At 38.1% G+C, this 20,387-nt stretch overlaps 1 protein-coding gene across 6 annotated transcripts; it reads right to left on the bottom strand.

Moving 5' to 3' along the window:
- Positions 1-493: 493 nt before the first annotated feature.
- mepcea (methylphosphate capping enzyme a) lies at positions 494-19,202 on the bottom strand. 6 transcript variants are annotated; one of them, XM_079815476.1, is made up of 6 exons: positions 19,151-19,202; positions 16,664-16,713; positions 13,077-14,916; positions 7,390-7,608; positions 3,068-3,191; positions 494-2,981 (listed from the first exon to the last, which is right to left on the bottom strand). In XM_079815476.1, exons 3-6 carry the CDS (start codon positions 14,883-14,885, stop codon positions 2,929-2,931), a joined length of 2,205 nt encoding a protein of 734 aa, XP_079671602.1. In that variant the 5' UTR covers positions 14,886-14,916; positions 16,664-16,713; positions 19,151-19,202; the 3' UTR covers positions 494-2,928. The 6 variants fall into 6 exon arrangements, with proteins under 6 accessions (XP_079671602.1, XP_079671599.1, XP_079671601.1 ...); XM_079815473.1 differs by having other exon boundaries at positions 18,618-19,174; XM_079815475.1 differs by lacking the exon at positions 16,664-16,713 and having other exon boundaries at positions 19,151-19,175.
- Between the last annotated feature and the right edge of the window lie 1,185 nt (positions 19,203-20,387).

The raw sequence follows: 20,387 nt of genomic DNA, 5'->3' as shown, positions 1-20,387 counted from the left end.
AACTTTTTTAGTTTATTCTTAGCTAAAAACACTTCGTTCTTTCAAAAATATATGTGCTCATTAATGTATATTTACTTATTTCAAGTAATAAAGTATTCTCTTAAATGTATAATATGCCATTGAAAATACATACGGGTGAGGGTTCGAATGCGGGTCGCCATGTTGCCCCTCCATCTTGAAAGTACATTAGCCAAAGAGGGACATACCCGTAAATTCAAGCTTCACCTTTCACCGTGTCGAATGTGAACGAGGTCGAACTGGAAGCCATGTTAATCTTGGACTAAATCGGCCACCGTAGGAGTTAAAACTAAATCGGAATTGAGAGGAACAGAAACTAATATTCTCTGGATGGTCATATACCTTTTCACCACTAGAGGGGGGAAAATAATCACACAGTGTAGTTTTAAAGATTTCATGAAGAAATTTAAAACTAATATTGATACTAGCTGTTCATTTTGTCAAGTCCACACAGAAACTGTTTATCATTTATTTTGGTCATGTTATTATACTAAACAACTTTGGAGAAATATTGAGGCTTTTATTAATGATAATATCCAGCAAGGCATATCCATAACTTTTAAAGACATTATTTTCGGTCGGTATGGTTGTGACTCTACTAAAAGCAATGCTTACTTTGCTATAAATTTAATATATTTTCTTTGTAAATTGTAAATTTTATATCCACAAATGTAAATTCACCAACAACAAACCAATTTTTCGTGTCTTTTTGAAAGAATTTAACATATATCTTAACACTATTTCATCCTCTGTAAATAAGAAAGCAAGTAAAACGATGTCAATTTGTATTGACTTTTATCTGTATAACCTAAGTGATGTATAATTATCTTACCCTCATGTTCTTATGTTCTTTTTTTCTCTTTCCTTTACCTTAATCTTTAACTAATTCGTTCTAGCCTTTATATTCTGATGACATTGAACATATTATTGATACATTTTGTGTACTGTATTACAAACTTGTGTATTATAAATATGTCATCTCTGTATCTTTTTGCATTAAAAAAAAAATAAAAAAATTTGTCAATGAGGTACCAACCGGCTTTTTTCGGGAGGAGAGTGAAGCTTTCGCTTTAATTTCTACATTTCCATAACTGTTTATTTCACACCAACATAATGAATTTAGGATTTAATAGGTTCACATAATTGCCAATAACAGATATATTTAACCACTTAATTTTTCCAATAATATTACTCTGTCTATGAAGAGAATGAAGTTGCGTCATCCATATTTTTTTTACGGTCTATGGGTGGGAATGATGGCAAAATCTGACTGCTGTTATCCGTTTTCTCCCTCTTTCTGAAAGTAGTAAAAATCCTTTTCGCATTTCAGGTTTCTCAGAGCGGAAGTCATCATAGTTGGGTTTACTTTTATAGCAGTGAATGGGAGTATACATTAAATATATTTTTTGTTTCCCCATTTGCTTAAACAGCAAAAAGAAAAACGCCACAATAGTGATTTCACAATTTTACAAAGAGAAACCATCACCATCCCTCCCATAGACGCTGTATTAGAAACACCCTCACAGCAGCGCAAACTTGTTTTTTTGTAATTTGATGCAAAAGTAATAAAATACAAAAAACGTTGCAGGATTTACGATATTGATGACCGTTAAAATGAGTCATGACAGTCTGTGAAAAGGGTCTATCTTGAAGTTTTTCATTTGCTACTTGAGCTAATGGAAACACAAAAAATATTTAATGTACTCATTCACCACTGTATAAGTTTACTATAGAAACACTATATAACTATGACGAAACCCGGAAATGTGAAAAGCGTTCATTAGCAAATAGAATAACATTTTTAGGTCCAGAAAACATGATAAAAAAAAAAAAACAGCTCAGCATTACAAATACATGTTACTTTGTAGTTTATTTTTCATTTTCATCGAGTCCTTTGAATGAAAAGGACCCTTTCTCAGAGATACACCGACTTTCCATTTGCACATCAAAATACAAATGTGGGAGAAATTTGTTCTCTCGTTTTAGTGCAAACTTTTAAATATGAATAAAACTAACAACAACAAGGTTACCTCGATGGCGACAACAACTCTGGACGAACGGTTTACAAAATGTACATCAGTTTGTTAAACTTTAACAGTTGGAGAATAAGAACAGAACACATTCAAATAAAAATAAAAAAAGTTATAACATCGTTCTCTGTGACCCACCAACACTAAAAAGGAGTCACATCCTTCTGATATAAACACTTTGTCATCGCAAATCAGCTAACCTGCAGCTTCAAAACTCTCAAGGACGAAATCATCCGGTTAGACCAGGGAATATAATTGATGGATATGAAATTGAGCTATCGGCATTTGTTACTAGAATTAGCGGCCATGTCTGTCTGCAGAACGGCGGATGGGTGACATGCTAGAAGTGTCAAAAGCTTCCTATGTTAATAGCCATGTTTTGTTCGAAACTAAAAGAAAAAATGAAGTACATGACAGTGCAGTAGCATCACTAGTAGAGCAAAACCTTTTTTTGCAAACTTAACCACCAAACATTTGAATTCTAGATGGTCTTTTACCAGTTGTGTGTATGCTCAAGAATTTACACTATTGGGAATTTCATTCCAAATGAAAAAATTATTTGACAAGATTGACTTGGGATTTGATTGAATTGAACTTTGTGCTTCTTCACAAGACCGTCCTTTAGGAGATCATCTTGATCGAATAGGGAAAAGTCCTTGAAAAATAAATTGCGATATTTTCCTTTTCTTTTTAAATGGAAGGAGGAAATTTGATCTTATTCAGCACCAATGAGATTCCATTTAACAGTTCAAAATATTGAATGGCCCATCTCAACTTCGAAGAAAACGTTTAAAGATCCAGTGGCTTCAAATGCTGGTTGATTTCCAAATCTTCACATATGTGGATTTCAAAGTCAAAGTTGGCGGTCAAACTGGTGGCGTCACTTTTGAGGTGAGAGTCCTTTGTGGAAAATGTAGATTGGTCTCTGAAAGCCTAAGAAAAAGACAAAAAAGGATCAATATTTGCATATACAGTACAATATCACAGGTAGGAATGGCAAAGCATTTTCAAGCTCTGACCTCTAGAGTAGTTTTGTGGCGTTCCGATGAGCTCATAGCTGGAGAAGCCCACATCAGCAGTCAGGTAGGAGGAGAAATGGTCCGGTTTTAACCGGATGCTATGGTAATTCTTACTGATGTCCTCCTGAGAAATCAAACAACAATTTTGTTAAACAACTTTAAAGGAACACTCCACTTTTTTTTTAAAATAGGCTCATTTTCCAACTCCCCTAGAGTTTTCAAATCCATTAAGCCGATCTCCGGGTCTGGCAGTAGCTCTTTTAGCATAGATCATTGAATCTGATAAAATGGTTAGCATCTCGCTAAAAAAAATAAAATGAACAAAGAGTTGATAATTTTCCCATTTTAAACTTGACTCTTAGTTACATCTTTCCAGCGTAGGTCCACGGGGTCAGGAGACTGACGCGATCTGTCTGTGCGTTGAGTGTGTGTGTGTGTGTGTGTGTGTGTGTGTGTGTGTGTCAGAGTGACATGTCTCTCTCTCACACACACACACACACACAGGACACTGACATACAGCGCGTTCTCTTGTGTCTTGTCGCGCTTAGAAGCATTTACATGTATAAGAACGTGATTATATAATGTAACGCTCAGCAAAAATGGATATAAAAACGGACGCTGGAAATTATCGTGGCCGGAAAAATTAGAGCTCTTTTTTTTTTTATAGTGCGATTAATTGATTTATTGACTATCGCGACAGGCCCATGCATGTTCACTGTGAGAGACATAATCTAAAATAAAAAATACAGAAATCACAATGCATGATTTTTAAACTATTTATTTGTATGATACAGCTGCAAATAAGTTTTTGAACACCTGTCTATCAGCTAGAATTATGACCCTCAAAGACCTGTTAGTCTGCCTTTAAAATGTCCACCTCCACTCCATTTATTATCCTAAATTAGATGCACCTGTTTGAGGTCGTTAGCTGAATAAAGACACCTGTCCACCCCATACAATCAGTAAGAATCCAACTACTAACATGGCCAAGACCAAAGAGCTGTCCAAAGACACTAGAGACAAAATTGTACACCTCCACAAGGCTGGAAAGGGCTACAGGGAAATTGCCAAGCAGCTTGATGAAAAAAGGTCCACTGTAGGAGCAATCATTAGAAAATGAAAGAAGCTAAACATGACTGTCAATCTCCCTCGGACTGGGGCTCCATGCAAGATCTCACCTTGTGGGGTCTCAATGATCCTAAGAAAGCTGGCTAATGACCTGAAAAGGGCTGGGACCACCGTTTCCAAGGTTACTGTTGGTAATACACTAAGACGTCATGGTTTGAAATCATGCATGGCACGGAAGGTTCCCCTGCCTAAACCAGCACATGTCCAGGCTCGTCTTAAGTTTGCCAATGACCATTTGGATGATCCAGAGGAGTCATGGGAGAAAGTCATGTGGTCAGATGAGACCAAAATAGAACTTTTTGGTCATAATTCCACTAAACGTGTTTGGAGGAAGAAGAATGATGAGTACCATCCCAAGAACACCATCCCTACTGTGAAGCATGGGGGTGGTAGCATCATGCTTTGGGGGTGTTTTTCTGCATTGGGACAGGGCGACTGCATTATATTAAGGAGAGGATGACCGGGGCCATGTATTTGTATGAGATTTTGGGGAACAACCTCCTTCCCTCAGTTAGAGCATTGAAGATGGGTCGAGGCTGGGTCTTCCAACATGACAATGACCCGAAGCACACAGCCAGGAGAACCAAGGAGTGGCTCTCTAAGAAGCATATCCAGGTTCTGGCGTGGCCTAGCCAGTCTCCAGACCTAAACCCAATAGAGAATCTTTGGAGGGAGCTCAAACTCTGTGTTTCTCAGCGACAGGCCAGAAACCTGACTGATCTAGAGAAGATCTGTGTGGAGGAGTGGGCCAAAATCCCTCCTGCAGTGTGTGCAAACCTGGTGAAAAACTACAGGAAACGTTTGACCTCTGTAATTGCAAACAAAGGCTACTGTACCAAATATTAACATTGATTTCCTCAGGTGTTCAAATACTTATTTGCAGCTGTATCATACAAATAAATAGTTTAAAAAAAAAAATCATACATTGTGATTACTGGATTTTTTTTAATATTATGTCTCTCACAGTGGACATGCACCTACGATGACAATTTCAGACCCCTCCATGATTTCTAAGTGGGAGAACTTGCAAAATAGCAGGGTGTTCAAATACTTATTTTCCTCACTGTATATGTATGTATATATATATATATATATATATATATATATATATATATATATATATATATATATATATATATATATATATATATATATATATATAGGGAGTGCAGAATTATTAGGCACGTTGATTTTCGGATCATATTTTTTTTCCAGGCACATTTGACCAATTCCAAACCACAGTAATCCTAATAACTACTATTGATTTAGTATTTAATAATGTATAAGAATTCATCTTCCAGAATCTGGCAGTACGTTTTGGGAGTTCATTTTAGTCCATCCTGAAGTCCGTTTTGCAGAGATGGACTAAAAATGAACTCCCAAAACGTACTGCCAGATTCTGGAAGATGAATTCTTCAAACAGTGGTACTAGAGGATGTGGTGCTGGTCCTTCAAGAGTCACTCTCAACCTATCTGTCCATAAAGCCTATAAAAAAACCTTCTTCATGTATTTTACAACACTTCAGCTTATGATTCTTATCTAGTGAGGGTCATTTTTTAGGATTCTTTACCTAACTGAAGTCTCTGAGATCCTGACACCTTGCACTTCTGGAGACTCCAGGTAGGTTGCAGCTCTGGAAAATGGTGGCGCTGGAGACTAAAGGGTTCCTGATGGTTTCACCCTTAATTCTTCACCTTAATTCTTTTGCAGTTAACAGGTGTCTTTTCTTCACCACCTGTTTTTGTCAGATCCTGCTGACCCAACGAGCATTTCACTGTCCAATGGTCATGCCTTAACTGCAATGTCTAGTATTGCATTAGTATTGCATCCTTCTCATGGGCATTTAATACTTTTTAGTAGTTAAATCTCTTTTTTGGCTCTATTTATCTGTAAAAGAAAACATGCCTAATAATTCTGCACACCTGAATATAAGGTGATTTTCATTTCCAGCCTTCATGAACAATTATATATCACTTATACATTATTAAATACTAAATCAATAGTAGTTATTAGGATTACTGTGGTTTGGAATTGGTCAAATGTGCCTGGAAAAAAAATATGATCAGAAAATCAACGTGCCTAATAATTCTGCACTCCCTGTAGATATATAGAATTATTATTATTTTTTTCTCAGACACCTTTCAACATTCTCTCACATTATCAGTTTATTCGCTATAGTTCCAATTTAGGTCAACCAATGACCAAACAATGCTTCATTTAGTTCAGTCTGTGGTGTCAAAGGTCGCATTAGCAATTAAAGAAAAAACACTGAAGCAAAACATGCTCAGGTCAAAGTGTCGGAATCATTTTGCTCCCAAATTTGTATCATTTTTACTGGTTGTCACTGTATGAAGAAATTTTGGGTATAAGATCACAGTTTGCTTTATTTTGCTCTCCTCACTTACATAAATGAACTATAGTGTCCTGCACACACTAGTACAAAATTATATCTGGTGTCTGAATCATTAGTATTAAACCGTTTTGTTTTTTTTCATGTGTCAACTTTAGATTACACCCCCACTGCCCCCTTTTTCCCTCTCTCTTGTATTATTGTAAATAAATAAATACAATTGGGACTAAACTGCCCCATTTTAAACTTCTATTGTTTTCTATTGTTTTCAATTTCTATATTTAAAATGTTATATAAACTTCATCCCAAGTGGTCAGAGGACACACACTTGAGAACACCATCTTGAAGCTACACTGTGTAACTTTTTTAGTTTATTCTTAGCTAAAAACACTTAGTTCTTTCAAAAATATGTGCTCATTAATGTATATTTACTTCTTTCAAGTAATAAAGTATTCTCGTAAGTTTATAATATGCCATTGAAAATACATACGGGTGAGGGTTCGAATGCGGGTCGCCATGTTGCCCCTCCATCTTGAAAGTACATTAGCCAAAGAGGGACATACCCGTAAATTCAAGCTTCGCCTTTCGCGATTTAACACTCGATGGCACCGTGTCGAATGTGGACGAGGTCGAACTGGAAGCCATGTTAATCTTGGACTAAATCGGCCACCGTAGGAGTTAAAACGAAATCAGAATTGAGAGGAACAGAAACTAATATTCACTGGATGGTCATATACCTTTTCACCGCTAGATGGGGCAAAATATCACAGTGTAGCTTTAACACCATTGAATGTCAAACATCTTAGCAGAAAAACTGATGCTATGATAAAAAAGGGGCCTTACAGTGAGCTTCTTTCTCTTGCTGTAGGAGCTCCAGGGTTGAGGCTCCAAAATGAAGAGTCCTCCAGGCCGCAGGTGATTGTACACCCTGTGGAAGAGCCTCTTGAGTCCAGCATCACCCCAGTTCAAGTGGACCCATTTTGTCACACTCAAACATAAGATCACGTCATACTCTTCCTTCTGTATCTGCACCAACATATCACTATCCAGCACATAGTTCCCCTGTGTAGATTAGACAGACAGAGTATAATAAAACAGGATAGACAGGTGCTGCATGCCTAGTAGTAGTATTTTAACACAAACATACACATCTTTAAAAGTTACTGTGCCACACCTGTTTCCTGATTTTAATCACATTGCCATGCGGTTTGCTAAGGTGTTCTCTTACTGGCCAAAAAAAGTCCACCTCCAAATCTCTACAATACTCTTTTCTCTAGATGTGGCTCGGGTCACTCCATCATTGTCAACTTGTTTTTTTTTTTTTAAAGGGAAAGGCTTAATGTGCTTGGATGAGCATGCATAAGCATATACACACAGCCAAGCAGAACCTGGCGACAGACCAAACACCTAGATCATCAGATTCCAGTGTATCTTTAGCTATGCTACAAAACTAGGTCCTGTGTGTGCTTTAAACAGGAGGTAAACAGCTAAAACTACTATGAATGACAGGATTGCATGCATCTCTCGTGTGCACTGCATTACATGTATTGCATTCACTTCATTTTCACTACTCAACTAGTACCATTCCCTGCTCCTATATTCGGTCCATCTTATGCCATTGTGATTAAATGCGTTCTAGGTGAATAATGCATGTGGAATGCATCAATATACCGCATTTCATTTTTGTACAAAGGGATAGTTCACCTAAAAATGAAAATTCTGTCGTTTATTCCTCCCCCTAATGTCGTTCCAAACCCGTTCATCTTCGCAACACAAATTAAGATCTTTTTGATGAAATCTGAGAGCTTTCTGTCCCTCCTTTGACAGCTCCACAACTACCACTGTGACGCTTCAAAACCTTCCTAAAGAGATCATAAAACTAATCCATATAAATCAAAGCTAAATGATGTCCTGGGATAAACGCGATGCGTAACACGAGAATAAACCTCATTGGTTCTTGCAGAAGCTCAAACGTGCTGCGTAATGCTGCGTTCACACCGAACGCGAATAGAGCGTCTGGCGCGAGTGATTTCAATGTTAAGTCAATGGAAAGGCACATTGACGCGCGTCTGGAGGTCCTGCGGCGCGATAGACACGTTTCGTGCGATGCGATGCGATTCCGCCTCATTCACGCATCCAGTTCGCGTGAATTGGACGCAAATTGAGCGTCTTGCGCGATACACGCGAGTGGTGCTTTTTGTGCATTCATGCGTTTGAAGCGAATTCGCGTCTGACGCCAGAGTTGAAAAATTTAACCAATCAGGAGCCTGCTTGCTGCCGTCATGTGGTAAAGTGACGTGATGAGAAACCCTGCATAATTTAAAATTACTACAATTGTGTCACAAAATGTAGTTAAGACTATTTCAGGTGAGAATGTAGTTGTTTAAAGTTCAAATCTGTGGTTTATTTATCAAGAGAGCGCCTAAAAAATAGTGCGTTTTTGGAGTTGTGAGATCCAGGCGATCACCGGGTGCTCAGCGCTCATTAACCCCAGCGAGAGCAGCCTTTCCTCGGCCAGTCCTTCTGACGTCTGCCGCTGGCTCTGATGTCCTGTAGTGGTTCGTCTTGTGTAGATCTAACGGGCGATCTTTGCTCTCATGAATCTATAATTTGTTGTCTGCCTAATCGTTTTGACTGAGGGCAAAGAGAAGTTTCACAACAATTTTTTTTAAGGATATTTAAATATACATGCAGTGAAGATAATGTAGGAGTTGCCTGGACCACATTTGTGTGGCTATTAATCAGAGGTGTCAAGTAACGAAGTACAAATAAGTAGAAAACGAAGTAGAAATTTTGGGTATCTATACTTTACTGGAGTAATTATTTTTCAGCCTACTTTTTACTTCTACTCCTTACATTTTCAAGCAATTATCTGTAATTTCTACTCCTTACATTTTAATAATAGCCTCGTTACTCCCATTCCATTTCGGCATGTTTTTATTCCGGCTTGTCGTCAAAAAAAAAAACAAAAAAAAACTATTCAGATAAATCGTGCCATCCGGATAGAGTGAATTTGTTTGTGGTTGGGTGAGAAAGATAAACACAAACCATTCCGACACCCTATTGGGTTGTAGGCGATCAATCACGCCTGCACCTGAACAAATCACACACCATGCTGCCAGATAGGGCGGGTTCTCGCCGACGAGCACGCACTTTCAGCCAATCAGCGATCAGCAGGCAGACGTGCTCATTCATGACTTTAGCCGGGTTTTTAGCACGACAACTCGTAGCTGTATATTCCAGTGATCACTATGCCAGTGGCATAAATATACAGTAAGTTGTATCTACAGTAAAGAGTGGGAGAGTGACTCTCAAACGTGAATTACACCTGTGCCTCGAAGACTCTTTATAAATATGACAGTGACTCCTGTCCATCGTCATACACACACTTAGGACATCTGCAACTAGCAACCCCGACAGCTGCTGAAAGAGGTTAAAATCAACGATTAATCCGTTTTGACTGTGCTAAGTGCATGCGCCGTGTATTTTATGAAAGACGTACTGTAGTTTTGTCAAAGCAAAGTGCAACACAATGGTAGGCGCATTGTTATTTTTTGTTGGCGAATTTAACAGTATCAATGAATTACGCATTTTGACAGTGGTGTGTGCATTAACGTGTGAAATGCCAGTTAATTACATTGCTTTTTTCAATCTCTATATTGGGCACTTTTTGCACGTAAATTGGCTTCTTACTGTTGACATTGTGTTTTTCTGAGGGATTGCCGTTTTGACAGTTTCTTCCTGGACTATAATAGTCATATTTGATCTGTTTTACTGGGAAATGGATTTTTTTTTTTATCATCAATGTTATGTTTTAAGGAGATAAAATGGTAACTTACTTATCAACATTGATTGGTATGGCAATAAAATAATATCACATTTTGGCGGTTAAAGTTTTGGGATTTTTCTTGGAGTGACTAGTTGCCTATAAGTATTGTAAAGGTGCAAAACGTCAAAATTCAGAGGCATGTTATCAATAACCATTTTTTGAATATAAATGTACATTTGGTGAGTTTTTGGGCTGGAAATCGTTGACCCAATCTGGCCACACTGATCACACATTCAAATAATGGTTATTGATAACATGCCTCTGAATTTTTACTTTTTGCTCAGTAGTACACTTATGGTTCTTTAATGTATTTGCATTGTCTTAAAATGCGTTGATTTTCAATGGGAATATATGCAGCTGAAACGGGTAGCCTATGCATCTAAAAAATTTCAACATTAACTTTTTAATATAACATTATAGTCATTGTGGCCTTTAGATTTTTGTGGGGTATGCACTGTGGCGCGGCCTAATCTTTTGTCCTTAAAGGGATACTTCATCCAAAAATGAAAATGCTGTCATCATTTACTCACCCTCAAGTTGTTCCAAACCTGTATGAGTTTCTTTGTTCTGAAGATATGTTGAAGAATGTTTGTAACCAAGCAGATAGAGCAACCATTGACGGCCATAGCATTTTGCCCCTACTATGGCAGTCAATGGTTGCTCTCTCTGCTTGGTTACAAACATTCTTCAAAATATCTTCAGAACAAAGAAACTCATACCGGTTGGAAGTACTTGAGGGTGAGTAAATGACAGAATTTTCATTTTTGGGTGAACTACCCCTTTAATGGCATTTTTTCCCCTTACATTACTTTTACTTTTATACTTTTGAAACCAGTACTTTTACTTGAGTAAAAAGCTTGAGTTGATACTTCAACTTCTACAGAAGTCTTTTTAAACCCTAATATACTTCTACTTGAGTAATGAATGCGAATACTTTTGACACCTCTGCTATTAATGCTAATATATATTTTTAATGAAAATGAAAAGAGGCAGAGTGGCATTTTATGACATTTCTCCTGGAGCGCCTTGAACGCGCATCTATTTCGCTTCAAATGCTCGATTTATAAGCACGTCCAATTCACTGTGGACGCGCGAATGGATTCAAAATGTTCAAGCGTCCAACTAGACGCGGCAGACGCGATTTTGACGCTCTATTCGCGTTTGGTGTGAATGCAGCATAACAAGAATGAACCTCGTTGGCTCTTGCTGAAGCTCAAACGTGCTGCGTAACACGAGAATGAACCTCATTGGTTCTCGGATGTCAAGTGCACATGCTTGACCTTCTGTTGCCGTTTAGATTGTGCGAGTTGAAGGTTTATATGTGAATAAAATCCTACATTTAATCTGTTCATCATATAAAGCGATCGAGTCTTCAGAAAATTTGGACTAAACCGCTCAATTCATATGGATTAGTTTTAGGATCACTTATGAACTTTTTGAAGCGTCAAAGTGGTAGTTGTGTAGCTGTCAATGGAGGGACAGAAATCTCTCAGATTTCATTTAAAAAGATTTGAGTTCTGAAGATGAAAGAAAGTCTTACGGGTTTGGAACAACATGAGGGGTGAGCAATTAATGAAAATTGTCATTTTTGGGTGAACTATCCCTTTAAGTCGTCACATTTATTTATATGGAACTTTATACAGTACAGACTGATTCAAAGCAACTTCATAGTGATAACCTGGGAAATAACAGTATTAATGTTGTAAAATGTATCAATAGACCCTTTTCACAGACTGTGATGACGCGTTTTAACGGTTATCAATATCGTAAATTCTGCTACGTTTTTTGAATTTACATTTTTTTTTAAATATATGTACATTTATAACACTAATACTTTGTATTGCATTACTTTTGCATCCAATTACAATAAAAAAAAGTTACAGCTGCTGTGAGGGTGTTTAGTAATAGCATCTATGGGAGTGATGGTAAAAATTTACATATTTCTCTCTTTTCATTGCCGTTTTCAATCTCACTAAATTTTTTCCCTCTTTTTGAAAGTTGTGAGATCACTACTGTGGCGTTTTTCTTTTGCTATGTGAGCAAATGGGCACACAAAAAAAATATTTAATGTATTCTCTCATTCACAGCTATAATATTTAACCTAACTATGACGACTTTCGCTCTGAGAAACCCGGAAATGTGAAAAGGGTCTATTATGAGGTTAATGGTGTCATCATTCAGCTCAATTTAGGTCAATGTTGGTTCAATTTTATAATGTGTATATTGAGGGTAACATCAAACATACTGGATACAGCACTTTTAAAATGGAGCTTTTATTTAATATCTTAAAGGGATAGTTCACCCAAAAATGAAAATGCTGTCATCATTTACTCGCCCTCAAGTTGCTCCAAACCTGTATGAGTTTCTTTGTTCTGTTGAACACAAAAGATGATATTTTGAAGAATGTTTGTAACCAAGCAGATCGAGCAACCATTGACTACCATAGTAGGGGACAAAAATACTATGGTAGTCAATGGTTGCTCGATCTGCTTTGTTACAAACATTCTTCAAAAGATCTTATTTTGTGTTCAGCAGAACAAAGAAACTCATACAGGTTTGAAACAACTTTAGGGTGAGTAAATGACTGAATTAAAAATTTTGGGTGAACTATCCCTTTAAGTAAAAACGTATCTCAAGTAAGCATTAATTCCAACTCAAATGAAAAGCAGCAAAAAACAGAAATTAAGTTTTTCAGTCTTACCTTGACAAAGGTCACGTTAGCAGGGAAATCTCCAGGAGGGAGACTATTTGTGTTCGTCTCAGGCAAAGGGGGGCCAGCTATGGGTCCTCTTGAGATTCGGAGCGAGACAGGGAATGAATGCTTCCCATCAGGGAGACTTACCGACGCTCCATCTTCCATTTTTCCACTCGTTCCTCGCTGATCAGCCTCAGTGGATCTGCGCTTCTCTCCTCGACCAACTTCCATTTCTTCCTCGACCGTGCATTTGTTCACGTCATCCACATGCTTTGTTTTTTTCTCATCTCCGTCCTCTTTCACAACAAGACTCTCTTCGCCTTTCTCATTCCCCCGACTCTTTTCTTCTACCAAATCCTCCTCCATCCTCTCCCTCCCTTCCCCTTGATCCCGCTCCCCGTTTTCCCCAGAACGTCGGGAGTGCTGCGTGTGGACCTCAGAGAGATAGTGCCGGATATTCTGCCGAGCAGCATGTATCAATGCCCCATCAATATCCAGGCCGACAATCCGTGCCGGTCGCCAGTTTTTGGCGATGGACAGCGTCAGGTGGCCGGTGTTGCAGCCCATATCTAAAACAGCCTTCCCTTGGAACCACTCGGGATTCAAAACACACATACGAGGATCCTCGCTCAGACCCGGGTTCCGATAACCATAGTATTTATTATAGTTGCCGTACTGAAACTTCTTCTTCGGCTGCTGGTTGTTGCTGTACTGCGGCCTCCAATGGTTCGGATGTGGCTGCGGTCTTTCTGCAGTTCCCGTTCCTGGGGTGTGAAAGGACTGAGAATGCCTTCCAGGTCTTCTCACCTCATTTAAATAATCTGCGTTCTCGAATCTGCCACTGGCACGCCTGCGTTTGCGCTGCCTGTTTGATGGAGCATTGGTGGGGTTTGTGGGTGGAGGTGCAGTTGAGGCGTCAATGGCTTTCTCCTTCACCTCACCGCCATTTGTGGTTAAACTGGGCTTATCTGAACACTGAGCCTCAAGAGTCAAGTCCGATAACGTTTGGTCCTCAGGAACGAGGGGGTTCGCCACCCTTGAACCCCCTTCGGAGTGCAAATGTGTCAAGGGGAGCGTTGTTTTTCCATCGTCTTGTGTCGTTGCACAGCCGTTAGACTCGAGTAAATCGATCTGTGCGACTCCTTCGCCAAAACCTTTTCCATGGTGCTTGTTCCGATGTCTTCGCCTGCCTCCGCTACTTTTTAAGGGAGATGTCAACAGACTGCTATCTCCTCCACTAAGGCAATTGAGATTGAGGGGGTCTGTGATATCTCTGGGTATCAGGATTTCTACAGGATCTCTGTTTTTGGCTGGCAATGGCGAGGACTTGGGCGTCTCTGCATTGAGAGCCCGGTTCACCTCTTCATCCAGAAGGCTGTTAAGGTTGAGTGGGTCAAAAATGTTCCCGCCCAGCAGGAAATTGGTTGGCAGGACTGACTCGCTCTCCGAGTTGGCACGCCGTCGTCGTTTCCCACAACCAGGGTGTTTGAATCCAGCGCTCATAGTGTTGCGGCGCTTATTGACTTTCTGCTGTTGAGGTTTGGACTGCTGGGTGCCATTTTGGGTTTGTGTAGATGATTCGACCCCACTGTCACTCACCGCATTGTTATCCGCGGTTTTCTCTCTGTGCTCCACCGATGTCTCACTTCCGGTCTCTTCATCAGCCTCTTTGCTGAGGTTTATAACTGTGGTCTTCTCGGATGGATGGAGAGCGCTGGTCTCATTTCTAGGAAGTTCTGAGTGCTGTTGGGAAGTGGGGTCTGTTTGCCCCTCACAAGATAAAACAGTTCCTTTGTCAAATGACATCTCTATCATTTTTCAGGCTGACGCTGGAGGAGACATGGATCTGAAATAAAAAGCACAAAGCAATCATCCACAAATCCATGTGCACAAAATCATTACTATACACACTCAAAAGGATGGAATTTACTGGAAATGCGCTATCCAATCCTAAAGGATCCTAATTAGTGACAGACTAACACAGTGGCAAGAAGTAGTATGTGAACCTCTTGCAGAATCTGTGACAAAATGCATGTTATTTTTTTATTTAGTACTGTCCTGAATAAAATATTTTACATAAGATGTTAAAATATAGTCCATAAGACAAAAAAGGTGAATTTATAAAAATGACCCCCTTGGTTCTTAATACGGTGTCGTTCTTCAGAAAAAAAATCCTCCAATTCCCAAAAATTCTTCAGTTTTCCAGCATCTTTTGCACATTTGAACCCTCTCCAGCAGGGACTGTATGATTTTGAGATTCCTTTTCACACCGAGGACGATTGAGGGATTTAAACAACCATTAAAAAAAAAAAAAACATTCAAACATTCACAGATGCATTAACCCTCCGGGGTTCTTCATTTATGGGTCACACTCAGGACCTTCAGGTCAAAAATGACCCGGAGGGCGGGATTAAGATAAAAAAAAAGATTTGAGTAAAATCAATTAAATATATTTTTGTTCAATAATATTTTCTCTTTTCTTTTTTGGTGTTTTGAGATTAATAATGAATATTTAAGCAATAATTATGACCCATTTTTCCCCTTTGAATATAATAAAAAATGTATTATATATATATATTATTTTTTTTTATTAAAGCTGTATTTCATTTTAGAGTCAAGCCTAGGCCTCATGAAAGCAATTTTTTAAATGAGATCGGTGCCATCCGGTGGACACATTGAGCATTTTTATCACACAATAGCACATTTTTACCACTATAGTGTATCTTGCGTTTTATAATTTTTTTTTTAAAAGATCGCAGCTTCATCGGAATGGTCCGAAACTTAGTGACTTTATTGGTCCTTGGTATATGAACACCCCAAAAAATTGGGGACAGGATTTGAAAAGTCTAAGTGGTCGTAAAAAAAATAGTCACATTCAGGACCTTCTTTTTTTTTACGACCACTTAGACTTTTAAAATCCTGTCCCCAATTGTTTTGGGTGTTCATATACCAAGTACCAATAAAGTCATAAGTTCCGTGCCATTCCGATGAAGCTACGATTTTAAACATTAAAAAAATTATAATAATTCGGGTCAGAAATGACCTAAGACCCCCAGAGGGTTAAGAGCTTGGGGGTGAAAACTTTTGAACAGGATGTCAATTTTTCTTATTTTGCTTCAATATCTTTTTTTCTTCCATTTAGTACTGCCCTTCGGAACAAACAGAAGAGACTTACATGTTTCCCAAAAGACAAATTAAGTATAATTTACCGTAATCTTCAAATTCAAAAGGTTTTCTTTCTGTATTAATGCATTGGGTTTCCTTCGGGAGCATCAGTGAATGTTTGTCCCTTTTTTTAAATGAATAATTTGCAGTACGTGAAGGATTTTTCTGAAGAACGTCGGGCAGTTCAAGAGACTCAAGAACAGCCATCAAAAAACAAAAAAACAGCGTGGGTCATCCAGGGAACAACACACAGGATTAATAATCAAGGGTTCATAAACTTATTTTAAACTTACTTTATGTACACATCTTTTAAGGAAAATATCTTATCCGGGACAGTACTAAATAAGAAAATAACATGCATTGTGTATGATCTCTCTTATTTTGTTAAAATCATTCACATTTTCAGATTCTGAAAGGGGTTCCCATACTTTTTCTTGCCACTGTAATTCAGTCCATAATATCAGTCAGGCGATGTAAACTGTAAAAAAAAAAAAAAAAAGGATGTTGTCTTCAATGTTTAAGTACAATCAACTTGGACGTTTAAGTCACTTCAACTTAAATTACATTAAACTGTAAAGTGAAAAATGCTCAACTTATTTTGATGAGTTAATTCAATGTAAAAACATATGTTGTCATAACTTATTGATCATTTTTATAGTCCAGTATTTGACTTTTTTGTATAGTTTGCAGATTAACAAATTATTCTGTCTAGTTACAGGTTCAATTTATTTAATGATTTTGCTTTGTTGATTTTGGGCAAATAACAATGTTTATCCAAACTTAGCAATTATGTTTATATCTATTTGCTATCATGTAATTTTACTTATATAGCAGGCGGCTAAAACTATCTATTCTTTAAATTTATCAAAATATATATTTTTTTAAAAGCACAATAGGTCAACCACTAATCCTAATGAAAATGGTCTTTCAGAATCCCAAAAGAACTCAAAGTAAATATTAAGAGTTTCTGATACGAAAATATTTTTCAGGATATTAAAACTGCTACAGCTTTCATTTAACCATCCATTAGCAAGAAGTTACTTCAACACAAGTAAAGTTGTGATAAAGATGATGATTTCAGTGTATATTGCAGTATTTGTGCAATTGGCAGATAAACTGAAATGATTCAGTCTCGTTTCAGGTCATATTTATTAAATGATTTTGGTTTGTTGATTGTTTATCCAAAGTGATTGTGAAATGTTTATCCAAATTTAGCAATTATCTTTTTGCTATCATGTAATTTGATTTATATAACAGCCGACTAAAACTATCTATACACAATATCAATAACAAAAAGCCTAATGAAAATGGTCTTTCAGAATCCCAAAATCTTTTAAGAGTTTCTCTGATTCCCAATAAGAAAAAATATTTTTTTTTTCAGGACATTAAAACTCCTACATCTTTCTTTGAACTATCCATTAGCAAGAAGTTACTTCAACACAAGTAAAGTTGTGATAAGATGATGATTTCAGTGTATATTGCAGTATTTGGCCATTTTATGCAATTGGCAGATTAACTGAAATGATTCTGTCTCGCTTCAGGTCATACTTATTTCATGCTTTTGGTTTGTTGATTTTTGGCAAATAACAGTGTTTATCCAAATTTAGCATTTAGCTATTTGCTATCATGTAGTATTTTTATATTCGGCGACTAAAACTATCAATTCAAAATATCAAAAATAAAAAAAGCACAATAGGTAAACCACTAATCCTAATGAAAATGGTCTTTCAGAATCCCAAAAGAACTCAAAACATATATCTTTTAACTATCCATTAGCAAGAAGTTATTTCAACATAAAGTAAAAGTTGTGATGATGATTTCAGTGTATATTGCAGTATTTGGCCATTTTATGCAATAGGCAGATTAACTGAAATGATTCTGTCTCGTTTCAGGTCATGTTTATTTCATGCTTTTGGTTTGTTGATTTGGGGCAAATAACAGTGTTTATATCCATTTGCCATCTTGTAATTTTACTTATAGAGCGGGTGGCTAAAACTATGCATTATTTTAATATATAAAAAAAAAACACAATAGGTAAATGACCAACTTAATCCTAATGAAAATTATCTTTCAGAATTCCAACAGAACTCTCAACTTCCTGATTATGATCCCCAATCATAAAAATTTAATTCAGTATGTTAATTATACAGTAACAAGACGTTATTTGACCACAAGTTCTGATAAAGATGATAACAGAACCTCTTCTAAGAATCCTACATATATATAAACACACATTCATACCGTTATTAAAACCAAAAACGAATTCAACTACATAGAGAAAATGAAGTTTGCATGGAGCTTAACGTTACCTGTCGAAACATCTGTCAAATGTGCATGAAGAAAGTAAATGTTTAGGTCAACGTTGGCAAAACGTCCACCCACCTTCAGTGTCAGCGGGTTCGCCTCCTCTTGACACTGCCGTTATTACTGATACTTCGTATAAGCCCCGCCTCCGAGCGTCATTTATGAATAATACATAGCACAGTAAAATCAGCCAGAAGAAAACAGAAGAGAAAAAAGATACCTAAACAGGATCAGTACTGTGTTGAGCACACAGCCCCGGGGCTCTAACTCTCTCCGCCCTCTCTTAAAGCTACACAGCCCAATGCCTGCCTCCCTCTCCAGCGGACGAAAAAATAACCCCACAACAGCTTGGACAGGTTAGCGACAGCTGTCCTTGCACATCCCGCACGGAAAGCACCAGTGCCTTACTACGCACAGCTGTCCGCTGATGTCGGGTTCAGAATCAAAACAATACACAGAGAGGACACACCCCTTAAAAATAAAGATTATATACAAACGAACACTATTTTAGAACATCAGCAAATCTGTGTGGAGGCACTGAACACAATGATAATATTTTACAAACCCCTAACTGTTCGGCTAAACTCCTGCGCTTACTCGGCTGAACTTACTAATGAGCTGCAGAATCTCGCTGTGAGGAGCGGGGCTTTCGCTGCTTTATATATTTTCAACGGCTGATGACGTCGCGAATAGGCACTTTAAACGGCCAATGGCACGCCGGCTTTCTGGAAACCGTCCAATCACGTAGTGTGAGAGGGCGGGATTAGCCTAGATACTTCTGTATAGGTACCCTAGGTATGTGCCTGCGTATAAAAATCAGCTTTATTAAAACGGGTTTCATCGTTTCGTGAATCGCGCAGCGACCTCGTTAAACTTCCGCGTGTTTTCCATTTTATTCCATTACAGTAAGACTGTGGTTTTGTTCGTATGTGTTTATTTGGCTGTTGTTGACACACTGCACACTTCCTCACAGGCAAGCAACACGACGCCCCGTAGCTTTTCTATTCAGCATGTAACCTAAATTTACGACATTTTTGACGCTTGGCTGACAGACAGTATCCTAAAAGGCAAATCCAGCAACTCTTATACAGCACTACTTGCCTTACTTCCGCGATTTATTGCTATTTTAAGCTAAACGCTATAAGCAGACGCTTTTTGGTCCCCGCCCCCGCGCAATATCAAGCCACTGGGATTTGTAGTCCCCGCACACTATTCGTCTCGTGCACATTTGCTTAGTCTACATACAACTCCCATCACAGTTACCATCACATACCGTTCATCCTGTTAAAGTAAAAGGTGTGATAGTGAGGAAAAATTAAGGACATAACAAAGCATTTACAAACAAAACATCCAAAAACAAAACTATTACAAGTAAAACGGTTGAGTTTACAATACAGGAAATAAGATATAGATATTGATTTACATAGAAGTAGTAACCTAGTAGAATTAGTAGGCCTACATAGATCAGGCATAAAATTATGACAAATATCTGTTGGTTTTCTTTTGCTGCCAAAACAGCCCTGACCTGTCGAGGCATGGACTCCACTAGACCCCTGAAAGTGTGCTGTGGTATCTGGCACAGATGTTAGCAGCAGATCCTTTAAGTCCTGTAAGTTGCGAGGTGGGGCCTCCATGGATCGAACTTGTTTGTTCAGCACATCCCACAGATGCTCGACTGGCTTGAGATCTGGGGAATTTGGAGGCCAAGTCAACTAAACTAATTTTTGTGCTCCTCAAACCATTCCTGAACCATTTGTGCTTTGTGGCGGCGCATTATCTGCTGTAAGAGCCACAGCCACCAGGGAATACAGTTTCCATGAAAGGCTGGACATGGTCTGCAACAATGCT

This window comes from Gobio gobio (assembly GCF_949357685.1).
Source record: "Gobio gobio genome assembly, chromosome: 4".
In the NCBI taxonomy this organism is placed as follows: Eukaryota; Metazoa; Chordata; class Actinopteri; order Cypriniformes; family Gobionidae; genus Gobio; species Gobio gobio.
Note: the sequence above shows the minus strand (reverse complement) of the source record. Positions and strands in the feature narration are given on the sequence as shown.

What these genes read in the sequence shown, in the direction of transcription:
- mepcea (XM_079815476.1), bottom strand. Translation starts at nt 14,885, where the DNA reads ATGATAGAGATGTCATTTGACAAAGGAACTGTTTTATCTTGTGAGGGG. An exon ending in CTAACGTGACCTTTGTCAAG is followed by an intron (nt 7,609 to 13,076) that starts GTAAGACTGAAA and finishes TAATCTACACAG; the next exon opens with GGGAACTATGTGCTGGATAG. An exon ending in GCCACAAAACTACTCTAGAG is followed by an intron (nt 2,982 to 3,067) that starts GTCAGAGCTTGA and finishes TCTTTTTCTTAG; the next exon opens with GCTTTCAGAGACCAATCTAC.